Here is a 16,870-nt window from a genome sequence, read left to right as displayed (position 1 = left end):
GAGTTTAACTCGACATGTTTCGGGCTAATTCGTAGCCCTTCTTTCCGGAGCAACGCGACTTGGCGGCTGCTGGAACACGCACTGCTAAGAGCGTGTTGCAGCAGCCGCTGAGTCGCGTTGTTGTGTTAAATCAAAACGTGAGTTATCTGGTTTTATTTCATTAAATATGTATGAGTGAGTCTCACGATAGTTTCATGTTCAAAATGTACTGTTGTTAAAAGTAAACAGAGGTTCTTGGGTCATAAATAGTGTGAGAAATTATTATGACTTCGATTTTCTTACTTGCTTTCGACGCACCATTCATGTTTATTCGAATTCATAAGCAACATAGATGAAACGATTCTCTCTACTTCAGTATGCGGCAAAAGTTTCGTGCAAATTCAATAAAGCTTGCTGGAGCTCGAGGTGAATGTAATCCGGTGGATTAATGAAACATCCCCTTATATCCTATACATTTGTAAGCTTTCGAGTTTGCTCCGGTCCGGTATCTCCGTCAGTTCCCGCAAAAGCGTACGGCAAGCGGCCGCGCCGTACCGCTCAAAAACCGCTTTCGCCCCGATCTGTGCATTTAAAATGGAAATAATACATTAAAGTTTTAAGTAATAAGTACATCTAGTCAATTGATATTTGGAGTAGAAAGCCTTCAAGTCATTTGCTTAAGATTCTGGTTGAGTTATTGAATCTGTGTTAATGATTTTCCTTTGTTTACCAACGACAAAGGCACGACGGCTAAGCGTACTTACTTAGATGAGATAATAGTAAATATGACACACTTTACTTTTAATTAAATTCAGAGGCAGAGGCAGAAGGGGCCATGGTTTTTTTTAACTTAAGTATTTAGTTACTCACTTTTAGGTATTTTTCGGAACTACTTTCCTTTTTACAAGCTTTTTTCTTATCTAATTATAATATACGGTACCTATGGTTAAGATTTTAGAAATTGGTTTGGTTTTTACTGTGATCGCGTTATTGGGCGTTTTAAAAAAAAAGTTTACTTTCCTTTTTTTTGAAAATTTGGAAATAATATGGTTTTTCCTACTCAAAATCAAGAGCACATTTCGATCGTTTAAAACATTTTTATGAGTCAGTTTTGTGACGCCCATACTGAGTGTATGAAAAAAACGTCGCAAAACTGTCATTTTTTTTTTAGGGGATTTTTTTTAACTATCGGAATCGATTGTGCTAGCTAGCTACATATTATAATCTGTGGATTGTGCTCTTGATTCTAAGTAGGAAAAACCATATTTTTTCCAAAATTTCAAAAAAAAGAAAGGGTACACTTTTATTTAAAAACGCCCTATTATTTAAGTGTAAGAAGGATTCCATTTATTATTTTCAGGAGGTACCTACTAAAAAAATTCGCTACCTACTAACTGGCTAAAGTTTTTAATATTATATTATGATTAGGTATTAATATTTCGATAGTTATTATTAACATGTTTTTGTTTAGAAAAGTCACTTTATAACAAATTCTCTCTCTCTCTCTACATCTTAATATATGTATAAAAATGAATCCCTATTTCCCTTGGTCACGGCATCACGCGTGAACGGCTTGACCGATTTCGCTAATTCTTTTTTGTTGTGTTTGCTATTGTCAGGAGAAGGTTCTTATAAAAGAAGTTTTAGAAATTAAAAAAAATACTACACCGGGGGCGAAGCCGCGGGCACCAGCTAGTACCTTATATACCTTTCGCGTTAACTTTTCTTTTCTTGACTTTTTTCCATTTTTTGACTATAAGTACCTACTGCGAGGAAAACAACGCTAAAATGTTTTGATAAGGCAACATCTGCCGGGGAGGAAAAACCGAAGGACGACAAGTTGTTGTATCTATACACCCGAGTTTAGAACCCTCGATAGCGCAATGTGGAACGCGAATAATGTTTAAACATTAATGTTTTTTTAAAGCGATTAAATTTTCATACTAAACACACTACTTCCTACTCGCAGGCGGTGGGACTAGTGCCCAACCGTGTGACCTGAGGCCTTATTGTATAACGCGCGGGTTTCTTGCCATTGCTTTCACCATCTCTTTCTGTCCCCATCTTACACCGTTAGACAGAAAGAAATAGTAAATGCGATAGCAAGCGTCCGCGCGTTAGACAATACGGCCTATGTTGTGGAACCTTTTCACAGAAAAGTTCAGTGATTTCACTGCATCGTATTACTTGCCAAGAGAAATAAGGAATTTATTATAAGTAAAACTACTTACTGCAAGAACGTTTTACGGCGGGTTAGGGCGGAATCAAATCGTTCGGTAGTGCTTATTCAAGTTAACTCTCTGTGTTATTAGTAGGTAATAATAAAAAATGATAATCAAAGCATAAGTCTGGCCCCATAATGCTTCATGCACTAGCCTGCGCGTTGTTAGTCGCTGTCGCGCATGCCAGCAGCCCGGCGCCGGCGCCGGCGACGGAGCAGCCGTGCGCGCGCGCGCCGCCGCACGCGCAGCCCGCGGACGCGCGGTACGCGCTCAGCGTAGCTGGAGACCCGGATCTGTACCTACCGGGGGAGCTTTATACCGGTAAGTTTTTAATAATTTAAATACTGATTTGATTTGGCGTTACTTTAAAAAAACCGGCCAAGAGCGTGTCGGACACGCCCGAAATAGGGTTCCGTAGCCATTAGGAAAAAATAAGTATTTAATATTTTTCAAAGGATTTCGTATTTTGTGCGGAACATTCCAAGTTTAGGTATATTTTATACCTTAGGCTGCTATTTACTTAAAAAAAATGAATTTTTAATGTACTATTTTGTCGACATAGTTTACATAATTATATTGGTGCAAAATTACAGCTTTCTAGCACTGATAATCCCTGAGCGAAGCCGCGGATGGATTGACAGACAGTCAGACAGACAGACATGGCGAAACAATAAGGGTTCTGTTTTTGCCATTTTGGCTATGGAACCCTAAAAAGGACCAAATTTGGCAGTGGAGAAGCAAGACATTGACTAAAGTAACAGACTTTAAATTCCGATAAAATACTTTTACGGGGGCATTCACTCAAACTAACCCTTTTGATTTTGAATAGGTATATCCTGTAATAGATACCTACCATTTATTTCTAAAAAGAACAATACTTCCAGTGTCCCTTCAAGGTGTGGACAGCGGCAAGGGCTTGACGCCTTTCATTGGCTTCACGATATGGGTGGAAGTAGAGGAAGATCAGACCGCTCCCGAAGCCACCAAGCCGACACAATTCATCAACCAGTCGCTCGGAGGGTTTCAGGCGTACGACGCACAAACCAAGCTGCACGAATTCTGCGTACCCGCCGTCGATAACGCTACTGCGCATCCCAAGACTGAGATACAAGTAGGTTACTCGATTTAATATCATTATTTCTTTATGTTGGTTTCAGTTTTTACCGTTATGTCGACAAAATGGCAAAAACGGAACCCTTATAGTTTCGCCATATCCGTTTGTCTGTCTGTCTGTTTGTCCGTCCGCCCGCGCTTAGCCTAGGGTCTTTAGTGCTAGAAGCCTGGTATAATTTAGCTGTGGGTCCATATCGGCTCGCATACTTATTGCAAGTCTGAATGTAATGTTTGTCAGAAAGATCGTTTGTCAAAACTCTTTTTTTTATAAATCCAATAATTGTTCAGAATTGTTATAAAACAAACCTAACCTAACCTTTAGTTTTCTATAGGATGACCATTTAAAAAAAACAGAAATATTTAAGGTTTCAGTGGGAAAAAAATTATGACAAATGATGATTCGGACAAAAATTACGGTATGAATAGCGAAGAGTATGCGAACTTTAGCGCTCCCGTTCTACACTATTTGTTGCCCAGAGGAGAAGTGAATACAGAGGTGTGGGGTGTTTATTATTAACGCTTCAGTTCAGCATTATGCTGAGCCAGTGTCCGATTCACAACCGCAATGACACATACATACTTTCCTACGTGTTGTCTATTTGTACGTACTATTGTTGTGTCTTGTGTTGTGAATAAATGTATTTTCTTTCTTTATTTATTTATTTATATTAGATATTATATAGTATCCACAATTGACAAGTCCTGGACAGGACTCATCATCATCATCAGCCTGCAGCAGTCCACTGCGGGACAAAACCCTTTCCCATGGTGCGCCACAACACTCTTTCTTCAGCCCCTCGCATCCATCCGCCGCCAGCGACCTTCTTAAGGTCATCCGTCCACTGTGCCCCAGGATGCCCTACACCACAGGACAGACACACACCACACAGCTTAGGACAGGGCTAAATTATGCTAAATACCTACATCGACTTTTAAGACTGGGTGGGCCCCGAACCAGCTTAGTCCAAATACAAATGAGCTTAGTCCGCCACTAATGTGCAAACAACACCCAATAACTGGTATCTTCAGGTAATCTGGAACGCGCCACTCAGCGCTTCAGACCAGTGCTTGCGACTGTGCGCGCGCGTCGGTCCCACAGACGGCAAGGCATGGTCGGTCCTCACGCGCAAGATATGCGCCGCGCCCGTCGCGCCTTCCAGCTTCACGCGCCAGCCGCCCATCGTCGAGCCTTGTTGCGCTTGTGATGAGGCGAAGTACGAGGTAAGTGTTTTCAGAAGATTAGCGTAGTGATGTAACGTACCTACAGAATCAGATGAAAAATAGAAGGCTCTTCCATCCACCCACCCATATGCCGTACTGGAAGAATTACTGATGCCAACTTAGATCGCAATGATGACCTGTCTCTTGCTAGTAATTGTACCTACTTATAGACTTTCTTACCCTCCTCGCTGGATCACAGCAGTGTACCTAAGCGCTCTTGATTAGCGGCAGGATTACTTTCTATCAAATAAGATGATCAAATAATATAATGATGTCATCACCGTCAGACACCGTCATCATTATCATCCGCCTGAAGTCGTCCACTGCTGAACAATAGCCTCTCCCTTAGGCGCCATAATGCAATGAACGACTATTTGTCTCTTCCATCCACCGGCTGCGTGCAACTCTCACTTGTAAATATCATACAATACAATGACTATTGTACACCAGAAATAGTAAGCGATACAGGAAACGGCATAGGTACTTAACTATTTTTTTAAGAACTATAAACAATTTTTTCTCACCTGTGACCCATGTCAAAGGGATTGCGAGTGACCAAAGTATTGTTCATAGCTCATATGGACCTGCGCAAAGTAACGCCTGATTCAATAAATTCATTGACTTTCTGTCAGGTAACCTTCGAAGGGCTCTGGTCCCGCAACACGCACTCGCGCTCGTTCCCGCCGGAGTCGGCGCGCGCGCACTTCGGCGAGCTGATCGGCGCGTCTCACACGGCGCAGTACCGCGTGTGGCAGGAGGGCCGCGTCGCCAGCGCCGGCCTGCGCCGTCTGGCGGACGACGGCGCTACCACCGCCTTGGAGAAGGAACTCAAAGCTGAGGTAGGATTGATGCAGGCTTTACTTAATTGAGAATCAACTTTCAAAACAAAACGAATGTCGTTATGTCAAAGTAGCAGAGAAGGTGGATTTTCTGATTGGAAACATATGTCGTACATACGTAGCTGTGTTGCATGTATGGTAGCGGAGTAGTAAGGTTGAATTATCTGTCATCAATTAATCGACTGACATACCTATTCATCATGCTCTACACCTACCTGTGCCCTATCTTAACTTTATTACTTTTAATGAAAGTCTTGTATAGATGCCACTAAGTAAATCGTTTGTTGACCTTCACAGAGCGACCATATCCGCACGATAATCAAGGCTCGCGGCATCTCATGGCAGCAGGTGGCTGGCGCTGGCAATCCTAGTACGTTCGCAGTGTTCCGAGTGGACGCCAAGAATCACCTGGTCTCCTTGGCCGCGAAGCTGGCACCGTCTCCTGATTGGATAGTGGGAGTTTCTGCGCTGGAGCTCTGCAATGCCAATTGTACTTGGAGGATGTCGGCTACTCTCCCGCTGTACCCGTATGATGCTGGGACCGACAGCGGACTTGGTTATACGGTAAATACCTATTGCTATATCTATTGCAGTGGTTGGCCAAGTAATCCTGATCGCGACATCTAAAAAAAACCGGCCAAGTGCGGACTCGCGCACCGAGGGTTCTGTACAAATTATTAAAAATATTTTTATTATATGATGTAGGTAACTAAAAATGTATGCTTTTCACAATTTTTCCTTTATCTGCGCTATAAGACGTTGCTTCATACCAAATTTCAAGATTCTGAGTTCACGGGAAGTAAGTACCCTGTAGGTTTTGATTCCCTTGCGAGTGTCGAAAATTTGCAGCAAAACGGCTGTATTTTTTGATTGCGTTGGCTTAGAAGTTTGATTTTTTCACAGCTCCAAGGGACAGTAGACCTGAGTGTTTGATATAAATTTCAGCTGGATACCTCCACGCGTTCCTGAGAAAAAGGGTCTTGACAGACGGACGGACGTGTTTTTCGTGTTTTCGACTTACCAAACTTTTACGGGACTCTCGTGTTAAATACGATTTTCTGGGGCCCACCCATCTGAAGGCTTGGCCCGTGACATAATGTGACATAATTTAGGAAATTTCTATGGTCTTTATCCAATGTACAGCGTCGGCCCTTGGGTAGAGCAAGGGAAACGGTCGCTCTAGGCGCCAGATGTTTCCAGTGTAAAATAAAAACTTGGTGGCGCCTTCTGAGAGGCGCTGAAGCGGTGTAGGCAATCTCAACATCATCATCATCGTCGCGGCCAACGTCCCACTGCTGGGCACAGGCCTCGTTTGAGAATGAGAGCTTGCTTAATTGAGAGCTTGAGTGGGCTTGGACCGTAGTTCCCACGCGCTTTGTGCTAGACTAGACGTGCAGAAACTTTCGGCAGTCCGGGCCATAAAACGTGCAAAAGACAGCGTAAATCAGTTCTCTCGCACTTACACAGATCTATGAGTGACGTCGCTAAGAGGTAGAGATGTTTTAATTGGGGTACTTTAAATGCGACAAATAGTTTATTAGTAGGTAGTACCTTATTATTTATTTGATAATATTTGCATACAAAATAATGTTAGAGATCATTATCATCATCGTCGTTGGTGTCACTCGTCGTCGCGGATATTTATTATTAGACGTACGCATAAATAGGAGTTATTCAAATCCTGTTCTTGCAGAGTTTCAGCGACGAACAAATTCTCTATAGTTTCAATTCACGCGCATTTTGTCGACAGTTGCTCGTTTGCCATCCAGTCAAATACAAAAAAAGTTCAGTTTTCCGCGTGCACATCTCTATTAGCGCGCGTCACAATAGTAGATTGTTGCACCAAGCAGAAAGTTATTTATTATTGCACCGAGTGCCGATTTGGAGCCCGAGCGTGAGCGAGGGCTTTAAAAAGCACGAGGGCAATATAAATTACTTAATGCGAGGTGCATAATCTGCTTTTCTTTTAACTATTACAGGAATAGTAGACGAAAAAAAAACTAATGCTAAATAATTAATAGGAAAGAAATGTCACTAGCACTCATACATTTTTTCTGCTCTAGAGCAGAAAAGTCCCGCTTTGTGCTGGGTATTTAGTGCGGTTATGATGAAATTAAAGCATAGTTGGAAGAAATAATGATTTATGGCCCCGACTGCCGTGAGTTTTCGTTTAGTTTAGTCTCAGCAGAGCCAAATACAGTTGGACAACATTTCCAGTCCCGGCGTTCGCCGTCCGTGCCGCCGGCGCCGGTGCGCGCGCTGCGACCAGACTGGCCGCGAGACGCCCGCTCCCCGTTCTTTGACCCCGCCGGCGAGATGCGTCCCTTCGCGAGGCTGAGGCTCAACAGGCTACGGCTGTATGAGAAGAGCTGCGATGTTGCTGGTCAGTTCCTTTTACAATAAGGCTTCTTACGCACTAGGCACTATTTTATTTTTGCAGGTGGTAGGACCTTGTGCAAGGTCCGCCCGGATTGCTACCACCATCTTGCTCGCTAATCCTGCCGTGAAGCAGCAGTGCTTGCAGGCAGCCGGTGAAATATGTGTGGCACTTGAGGTATCCCATCTTAGGCCTCTAGGTTGGCAACGCATCTGCAATACCCCTGGTGTTGCAGATGTTTATTGGCGGTGGTGATCTCTTACCATCAGGAGACCCACTTACTCGCTTGCCATCCAGTCGAATAAAAAAAAATGCGGCTAACCGTGATTTTTCAAGTGATACATTGAAAAGGGACGGAGCGCTAAACCATGAGGTTGTACTCATAGAGCGTATAGCAAGGGTTCCCTTTATCTTGCATAATATCGATTCTCCGAATTACACTTCGCATAACAGGCATCTCATAATTTTTTTTAGCCGAATCATACTTTTGCATAATCATCACTGCATAATTATCAGTTCGAATAATAGTCATTTCTCAGAATATTACATAGCAAAACACTCATATCGCCGAATATACTTTTACAGAATATTAAATAGCAGAACATTCATATCGCCGATTTTATATGGCATAATGGCACAGCCAAATACTAGTTTGGACTATTTTATTTACACGGAATTTTAAATAGCGCTGACTTTAACATGGCGTAATGACATAATTAAAGGAACTAACAGCTACCATAAGAATGGGTTAAGGTTAAAGTAAGGCCAGCAAAGTAAGCGAGCTGTAACAGCAGCAGGCAAACGCCAGAACAGAACAGCAGCTACATAGTAGGTTGGGTTAGGTTAGAACTGTGATCACAACAGCGTGCGAGCCGAGCGAGCGTGCCGCGGTAGCGTCCGGCGAAGCGCCAGAATCTTACTGCTGCCAATAAAGTTAAGTTAATATAGAAATACAATTAAAACAACGCTGGGGTGTTTTTAGCGCTTCAGCATTAGTGTCAGATTCACAATCGTAATGACACACAAACACATATATTAATATCTGGGCTAAAACTCGGTACCAAGCGTTTTCCCAGAGATAAGACCAAACTAGATCGATTTTTCACCCCCGAAAACCCCTACATACCAAATTTCATCGAAATCGTTGGAGCCGTTTCCGAGATCTCCGAAATAATATATTTATATATTATATACAAGAATTGCTCGTTTAAAGGGATTTTTAGTAAAATTTTATTCTGCTTTTTACTATCCTTATGCAAAGTAATGAGATATGTCTTTCTGCGTAGCAGCTATTCGAACATATAAATATTATTCTCATCGATATTATGTGGTCTTAATATTCGGCTTTACAAAATTATGAGAAATGATAGAATGAGTAAAAAATTATGCGAAAAGTAATTCGGTGATATGATGATTCTGCTAAAGGTAACGAAATTATGAGATTCGATTTTATGCAACATATTAGTAAACCGTATAGCAGGCATTATTTGAGCTGTCCCGATCTCGTTAAGGGCCAACCTTTCGAACAAAGCCATTGTATTCTATTATGTCCTCAAGTGCATAATCCTCAGTTTAAAATAAAATAACTTCTGGAAATAACGACTTCATTATTTACAATAGCGAGTTCATTTTAAATATAAATTTGTTGGCAGATAATGTTTTTCAAAATTCAATGCGTCGTAGACAAACAGCCTCATGGAAAAGTATTATCTGCTAACGTGTATTTATTTTAAAAGCACTTTCTGCTCTAGAATATAAAGTCGTTATTTCAATGAACTATTTTATTTCATATTTCCGTTCATTTTAAACTGGGTTTTATGCGGTTGAGGGCACAATAGAATACAATGGGTTTGTTCGAAAGATTGGCTGTTAACGAGATCGGGACACTTCAAATAATTCCTACTATAACTTACGTAGCCTAAACTGTCAAGCGATTGATATCTACCTTGCCTGATGAGTGCAGAAGAAGCCAAAAGTAAACATGGACTTGTGGAAGGTAAACTTGTACGATAGTATGCCCTCTTGGTAACGTGATTGGAATGTTGATTGACGATTGATAATGATTCAGATTTTGTAACTGATCATAGTGATCATTAATGAACTTTCTTACAATGTGACGGGGTACACTTTAGGCGGTGGTGTATTTTAACCTGGATACATAATTCCTTCTGTTTAATAGTTTTACATCTACCTAGTCACCTTAGTGTTCATGGTGTTAAGAAACAGAATCTCATTCTTAACTGACAGGGGAGTCAAAGTCGGAGCACATGTCCGAAGCGGTGGTGGGTAGCGGGTCGTGCGCGACGCACGCGTGGGGCGCGTGGGGCGCGTGCAGCGTGTCGTGCGGCGCGGGCGTCGCGCTGCGCCAGCGCCGCTACGTGTGGCCGGCGCGCGCCGCCGCCGACGCGTGCCGCGCCGCGCTCACCGACCACCGCGCGTGCCGCGGCCCGCGCATGCATTGCCGGTCAGTGTGTACTGCAGCAGGTAGCGTGTCGTTGGGCGCAGGCTGCGTGTTGCCTACAGGCAGCGTGTCGCTGAATTTTTAGCAAATTTTTTTCCCATCGATTTAAAATTTTAAGGAATCGTTATTTTAATGAAAATTTGCTTTTAAAGTTAAGTAATTTTATATTTGCGGAAATAAATACCTATCGAAAATTAAATAGACTTCTATTCAACGATACCTCACACTACAAGATTAGATGAGAAACAAAAAATCATCCCCACTTTACGTCTATGGGAGGTACCTACTCTAAAAAAATTTTTTTTTAATTTTTTATTGTACCTTTTTGTCGGCATAGTTTGCATATATATTCGTGCAAAATTACAGCTTTCTAGCATTGACAGTCCCTGAGCAAAGCCGCGGACGAACAGACAGACAGACGTGGCGAAACTGTAAGGGTTCCTTTTTGCCATTTTGGTTACGGAACCCTAAAAAAGAAGTCAATTGACTTGGCTCCGCTGTTGTCGTCGAACCAGTCAAACTGATAGTCACTTCTTACATAACCATAAAGCCGAAAGTTTTGCCGATTAATCAGAATTGGGGCCACAATTTGTCTGACTGATGCAATATTCTCAAATTTTATAGTACATACTAGCATTACTTATTCTATTCATTGTAACTTTGGTGACCTTCCAGAGCGGTGTCTGAGTACGAGCCGGACCCGGCGGAGTCGTCCGGGCCGTGCGCCGTGTCGCCGTGGTCGGACTGGTCGCCGTGCGAGGGCTGCGGCGTGCGCGCGCGCACCCGCCACTACATAGCGCAGCGCGCGCACAAAACCTGCCACGTTGGCTTCCGCGCACGGACTATACTCAGTCAAGCGCTGCCGTGTGATGCTGGGCCTTGCAACAGGTAGAATATACTACTAAACAATACCACTCCTTGCAGTCGGGTAAAAATAGGGGCCACTAGGGCGCAGTATCTCGACAGACAGACAAGTGAACAGACAGACGGTCACGTGAGTGTCAGCAATAAGGCTCCGTGTAGAGCCACTGTGTACGGAATTCTAAAAACAAAATCAAACATTTTTATGTTATAACTTATACTAATTCGTAATTTGCTCTTCTCTCTTACAGACCCGTTCCATCAAACAATACAAATTCGTCATCTGTTTCCAATTTCAACTGGTTCTTCATGGTTTGTATTGAAAAAGTATACTTACCTAAAATATATGACTAGTGAGGTAGTTTAAAGTTGGATTTCAATTAATTCGTAGTATTATATTGTATGTTTATTTGTTATTCAGTGATTTCATCTCACCAAATTAGGTTCGTCCATGTTTTCTTTTATTACAAACTAGTTTTTGCCTGCGACTTCGTCTGCGAATAGTTCGTTTATCGCGCGCCCTTTTGAGAGTCACAAACTAACTATCTCCAATCCAAATTTCATCACGATCGTTTGAGCACAGTCGAACAAATTGAATCATGACCCAGGGTGGAACCTTTGTGCTACTAATGTCAAGTTGACATCTCATACCTTTGTCAAGGAAATCATAGTGAAATCGATTATTAAATGGTTCCACCCTGGGTCACGATTCAATTCGTTCAGCCGTACTTTAAGCGTGAAAACGTGACAACGATCCATATTCACTTTCGCATTATATTATAAATTTATTAGTAAAGATATATACTAATATTTAAAAGATAATTTTAAAATGGTTACTAGCTATAGATGTCCAATTAGGACGGCGTCTAAAGATGTTTACGCGTATCTAGGATATTGGCACGGACGACTGCCGCGTTACGTCGTGGGGCGAGTGGTCGCCGTGCTCGTCGCGCTGCGGGCGCGGGCGGCGGCTGCGCACCCGCATATACATAGCGCGGGACGCACGCATTCAGCGCGCCCTCACGCGCCGCCTGCTCGACACCTGGAACCGCCGGTTTGCGGAGCTGCAACATCTGGTCAGTGGCTGCTGTACTACCTACAGATGTATCGCGAAGTGGACGGTCACGTTGGGGCGGGCAGCGTATCGCCGGGAGCAGGAAGCGTGTCACTAGGAGCTGCAACATCTGGTCAGTGTCTGCTGCAGGAGAGATCGCGCTGGGGCCGCCTGCTCGACGCGTAAAGCCGCCGATTTGCGGAGTTGCAACAGCTGGCCAGCTGTGCAAATGTATCTCATCAAAAGCATTAACGTGAAATAAGAGCCAAGTTCAATATTAAAAATATGCTTCGAGGTTGACTTCGACAACAAAAGAATTGAGATCTATATAGGTGCCAACTTCTGTATAGAAGATCCTGCAATTTTAGTTAAGTACAAGAATATGCGACATCTTCCTCTCTTTCGCTCCAGCCCTCTTAAATTAGTCCGTCCAGACGACGCCGGGTAGGTACTTATGGCTTCATTATGTAGGTACCCATCCTGCAAATAGTTATCTATTTAAATGCACGTGTCTAAATTTGACGATTAGACTGTCTACTCTAACTTTACTTATAAGTTGATAAAATAACCCTCCTTCGGGCAGTCGGGTAATAAGACAAATCTCAATACTGTCCCGTAGGCTTTCTTCCCGGAGAATATAACGTCAGAGGACCCAGAAGTGGATACCCTGGTGCAGGAGCAGATGGACCGCTGTCAGTTCACGATGGCACAACAGGAGGCGCTGTGTGACGGAGAAGACACGAGCTGCTTGGATACACTAATTACTAAAGGTATGATATAGAATATTAAAAGTATGGTCTGATAGAACATTATAATTTCACCAGAAACATTAACCTAGCAAGCAAATAAATACTTACGTAGTATAATTAGGTTATTTACAATTTGGTGCTGCGACCGCTTATATATCTTATAATACTATGCATACATGTACGGCGTTGTATACTTAGGTAGGTACTTAGGTAGGTATTATTACGTTTTTTTTGATTTCTGTTCATCATGGGTACTGACATATTTATTGTTCATAAGGGTTTCCATTGTTAAACTGTAATAAGTGTTTATGTGGTTTACAAACGTCAATCAAAACAATAGGAACACAGAATCTAACTTGTTTCCAGAAGCAATAAATTTAAAATATTACGTCATTGTTAATACGTTTATTGTATCGCTGGTTATTTAAGGTTAGCAGGTCGAAATCCCCAAAGACTGACCGCCTTTGTTCGTCAATTTTCGAGGTAGGTACTAGGTACACTCGAGTTCATAAACTTGTGAGCAAAAATTAGATCAAAAATACCTGAACACGACTCTATTGTTAACGGCGTAGAAGCGTGTTCAGATATTTTTGATCAAATTTTTGCCCAAAAGTTGTACTCGACTGTATCTACAGATACAGGGCGTGGACGAATTATGGTTACAATTCTCATGTAGGTAATAACTGAAATCATTCAAGTTTGGTTCTAATTTAAAACTACAGCCGAGGTGTAAGTAAATCATTAACCTCGCTTTCTATTAGGTACTTATTTATTATCAACTAGCTGGTGCTTTTTAATGTTCTAAATCTTCTTTTATAAGAACCTTCTCCTGACAATAGCAAACACAACAAAAAAAAGAATTAGCGAAATCGGTCCAGCCGTTCACGCGTGATGCCGTGACCAAGGGAAATAGGGATTCATTTTTATATATTAAAAAGAAGATATATATATTAAGACTATTTTTGCGTAGAAACATGCCAGCTCCCAGCAGTGGTTGGTCACTGCCGCAGCTACAACGAGCGTTGGTTTTACGACACCGCCGGGGGACACTGCGAGCCCTTTGGCTTCAGCGGCTGCGGCGGCAATGCCAACAACTTTCCTACGTTCGACGAGTGCCAGAAACGCTGCGCCAATGCACCGGTCTCTAGCACATTATTAACCACTGGTTAGTACAAATGTGCCACTGTCGGTGAATCACTGTCGCAGTTACAACGAGCTTTGGCTCTTCTACGTCACCAGGGGACACTGCGAGCCCTTTGGCTTTAGCGGCTGCGGCGGCAATGCCAACAACTTTCCTACGCGCGATGAGTGCCAGAAACGCTGCGCCAATGCACCGGTCTCTAGCAAATTATTAACCACTGGTTAGTATAAACGTGCCACTTTCGGTGAGTCACTGCCGCAGATACATACGAGCTTTGGTCTTCTACGTCACCAGGGGACACTGCGAGCCCTTTGGCTTCAGCGGCTGCGGCGGCAATGCCAACAACTTCCCTACGCGCGACGAGTGCCAGAAACGCTGCGCCAACATACTGATGTCCAGTCCACTGTCAACCACTATTTTTAGGGTTCCGGAGCCAAAATGGCAAAAATGTCTGTCCGTCCGTCCGCGGCTTTGCTCAGGGACTATCAAGTATCAATGCTAGAAAGCTGTAATTTTGCACGAATATGTATGTAAACTATGCCGACAGAATGGCACAATAAAAATTAAAAAAATAATTTTTTTAATGTTCCTCCCATAGACTTAAAGTGGGGGTGATTTTTTTTTCTCATCCAACCTTGTAGTGTGGGGTATCGTTGGATAGGTCTTTTATCATTAGGGGGTTGCTAAAACGATTTTTCGATTCAGAGATTTGTTTGCAAAATATTCAACTTTAAAGTGCAAATTTTCATTAAAATCGAGCGTCCCCCCCCTCTAAAATCTAAACCGGTGGGTTGTAAATTTTGAAAAAAATCAGAATGGTTAGTAAGTATATCAAACTTTCATGGAATACTATAACGGCTATGTTTGCCCTAAGGTATAAAATATACCTAAACTTGGAAGATTCCGTATAAAATACGAAATCCTTAGAAAAATATTACTTAATTTTTTCGTAATGGCTACGGAACCCTATTTTGGGCGTGTCCGACACGCTCTTGGCCGGTTTTTTATTTTTTATTGTGAGAGGGAGGTAAATGAGCAAGTTGATGGGTTAACACGAAATTATGTTTTACGATACGTTATCTCTAAGAATAACCTGATCAGGATATCTTCCTTTAGAATTGAATGAATATGACGGTTTTTCTAGGTATATTTTTTTTGCAGCTGTACCATCGCTCACAACCACAGCTGAAATAACTTCCAACAAGAAAACAAAGTCGACGCCTTCCAGTGCAGATAATGAGGTCCTCCAAAACGATTCACCAATTGCAGGTAGGTTTACTTACTTCATAATCACATTTTGGTTTGTTATAATACCTGTGATAATACTAAATTGAAATCTGAAATCAGCCATTATGACGGTGTCATTACTAGGCTGAAAGAATGTCATATGGATACATTTTGTGACAAAACTGGGATTAGTGGTGTGAAATATTTCGTAGTGCAGTTGTGGTTAGTTAGTTAATAAGTACCTAAGGTAAACCTCCCAATCGACGAATTATTAGGAGTCATCCATAAAGTACCTACGTCACACATTTAGGGGGGTTGGTTTGTGACGCAGGAGCAATATAATCTCTTAATATGAGCTCTTATGTCCAGCTGTTGCGTGATTATCACTGCATTTGTTTTTTTTTAAATTATTGTTATTTATTATTATCATCACTTAACAAAATGCCAATAAAACACGTGATTTTCCTTCTTAAACTATCAACTATTGGAAAATTGACCTTAACCTAGTGAATTTCTTTTATAGTAGTCTGACACTGTACCGTTAACTTTGTCTAGAGGACGTGAGCTGCGAGGTAGGCCCATGGCTAGGCTGGACTAGCTGCTTTGGCGATTGCGAGTACGCTCTCAAGCTCAACTTTAGGCTGGTTGTGGTAAGTCCCTTTCTTTTAATAGAATTTGGTAGTTTCCTGGGCAAAACAAATATTATACTATTTAGTCAAAACAAAAAATACAAAGATGATGTTCGCGCGTCAAAGTTTGGAGGGGGCCGTGACGTCACGCAGATCTTTAACTGGCAGTGTCTTCATATTTTTTTGTTAAAGTGGTAAAAGAAAAAATAGGTATCCAATATTTTCTGATAATCTAACTGACGTGAGGTAAACGTACGAGTGTTCTATGCTGTCCCAATAGTTGGCATCTTTAATCTTATGTCATTTGCAAGATATGACAGCAGGGTGTCGTCTATGGGGCACTAGCGTGTCGAGCACTAGGACGTTTACCTTACTAATTAGTTTTTTTAAGGAAATTAGCCCACTTAATGTCATCTAATCATGAGACGTTAGATCAATAATCCCAGTTTTATTTCAGCGGGCTGGCTCGGGTTCCGGCAGGACTTGTCCCAACTTAATAAAGAGTCGCACCTGCAAGCTTGGCCACTGCCGCAAGTCAGCAGTTGTGTCCGCCACCGAGTTCGTCAGTGACCACACTCCAGGCAGCAATAAGGACGAGTGAGGAAACTAAGGTCTAAAAATAGTTGATAAAAGTATAGATTTATAGCGTTGATGATTCAAAGTATTAGATTAGTTGTGAAGAAATAAATCGTGTTTTATAAAATTTTAAAAATCACTCGAGAACATTTTGAAATTTGTTTGCATTGAATGAATAGTATCGTTTCTGATATTGGTTTAGCATAGTTCGGTTATGCCGTTTTTATTTGCTGTTTCAAGTTATTAGTAAATAAATAGGTAGGTACCTACTTAAATGCAGTAGAACACAATTAAAGTTGATATTAGGATTCAACCATTTCTGAATAGCCGTACCTACAGTCAATAAAAACGATCTACTTAGTCAACACTTTTGTTTTATTGCTTCAACCCTGTATTTGTAAAATTGATAGGTATGTGAATT

General features: G+C 41.9%; 1 protein-coding gene across 4 annotated transcripts; it reads left to right on the top strand.

Moving 5' to 3' along the window:
• The first annotated feature begins 417 nt into the window (after positions 1-417).
• On the top strand, positions 418-16,814 carry LOC141442275 (spondin-1-like). Of its 4 annotated transcripts, none has more exons than XM_074107252.1 (16): positions 418-599; positions 2,292-2,522; positions 3,086-3,312; positions 4,344-4,535; positions 5,168-5,374; positions 5,672-5,938; positions 7,592-7,757; positions 9,999-10,215; positions 10,888-11,100; positions 11,325-11,385; positions 11,964-12,149; positions 12,747-12,897; positions 13,847-14,041; positions 15,179-15,286; positions 15,800-15,894; positions 16,331-16,814. In XM_074107252.1, exons 2-16 carry the CDS (start codon positions 2,339-2,341, stop codon positions 16,472-16,474), a joined length of 2,613 nt encoding a protein of 870 aa, XP_073963353.1. In that variant the 5' UTR covers positions 418-599; positions 2,292-2,338; the 3' UTR covers positions 16,475-16,814. The 4 variants fall into 4 exon arrangements, with proteins under 4 accessions (XP_073963353.1, XP_073963349.1, XP_073963342.1 ...); XM_074107248.1 differs by having other exon boundaries at positions 2,135-2,522; XM_074107241.1 differs by having other exon boundaries at positions 418-758.
• Positions 16,815-16,870: the final 56 nt, after the last annotated feature.

Source organism: Choristoneura fumiferana, chromosome 2 (genome assembly GCF_025370935.1).
Source record: "Choristoneura fumiferana chromosome 2, NRCan_CFum_1, whole genome shotgun sequence".
Classification (NCBI taxonomy): Eukaryota; Metazoa; Arthropoda; class Insecta; order Lepidoptera; family Tortricidae; genus Choristoneura; species Choristoneura fumiferana.
This window is presented reverse-complemented; position numbering and strand designations above follow the sequence as displayed.

Excerpts from the sequence above, each read along its gene's own strand:
- LOC141442275 (XM_074107252.1), top strand. The coding sequence starts at position 2,339 with ATGCTTCATGCACTAGCCTGCGCGTTGTTAGTCGCTGTCGCGCATGCC. Across the intron at positions 10,216-10,887 it reads GGCCCGCGCATGCATTGCCG|AGCGGTGTCTGAGTACGAGC; the intron begins GTCAGTGTGTAC and ends GTGACCTTCCAG. Across the intron at positions 14,042-15,178 it reads TAGCACATTATTAACCACTG|CTGTACCATCGCTCACAACC; the intron begins GTTAGTACAAAT and ends TTTTTTTTGCAG.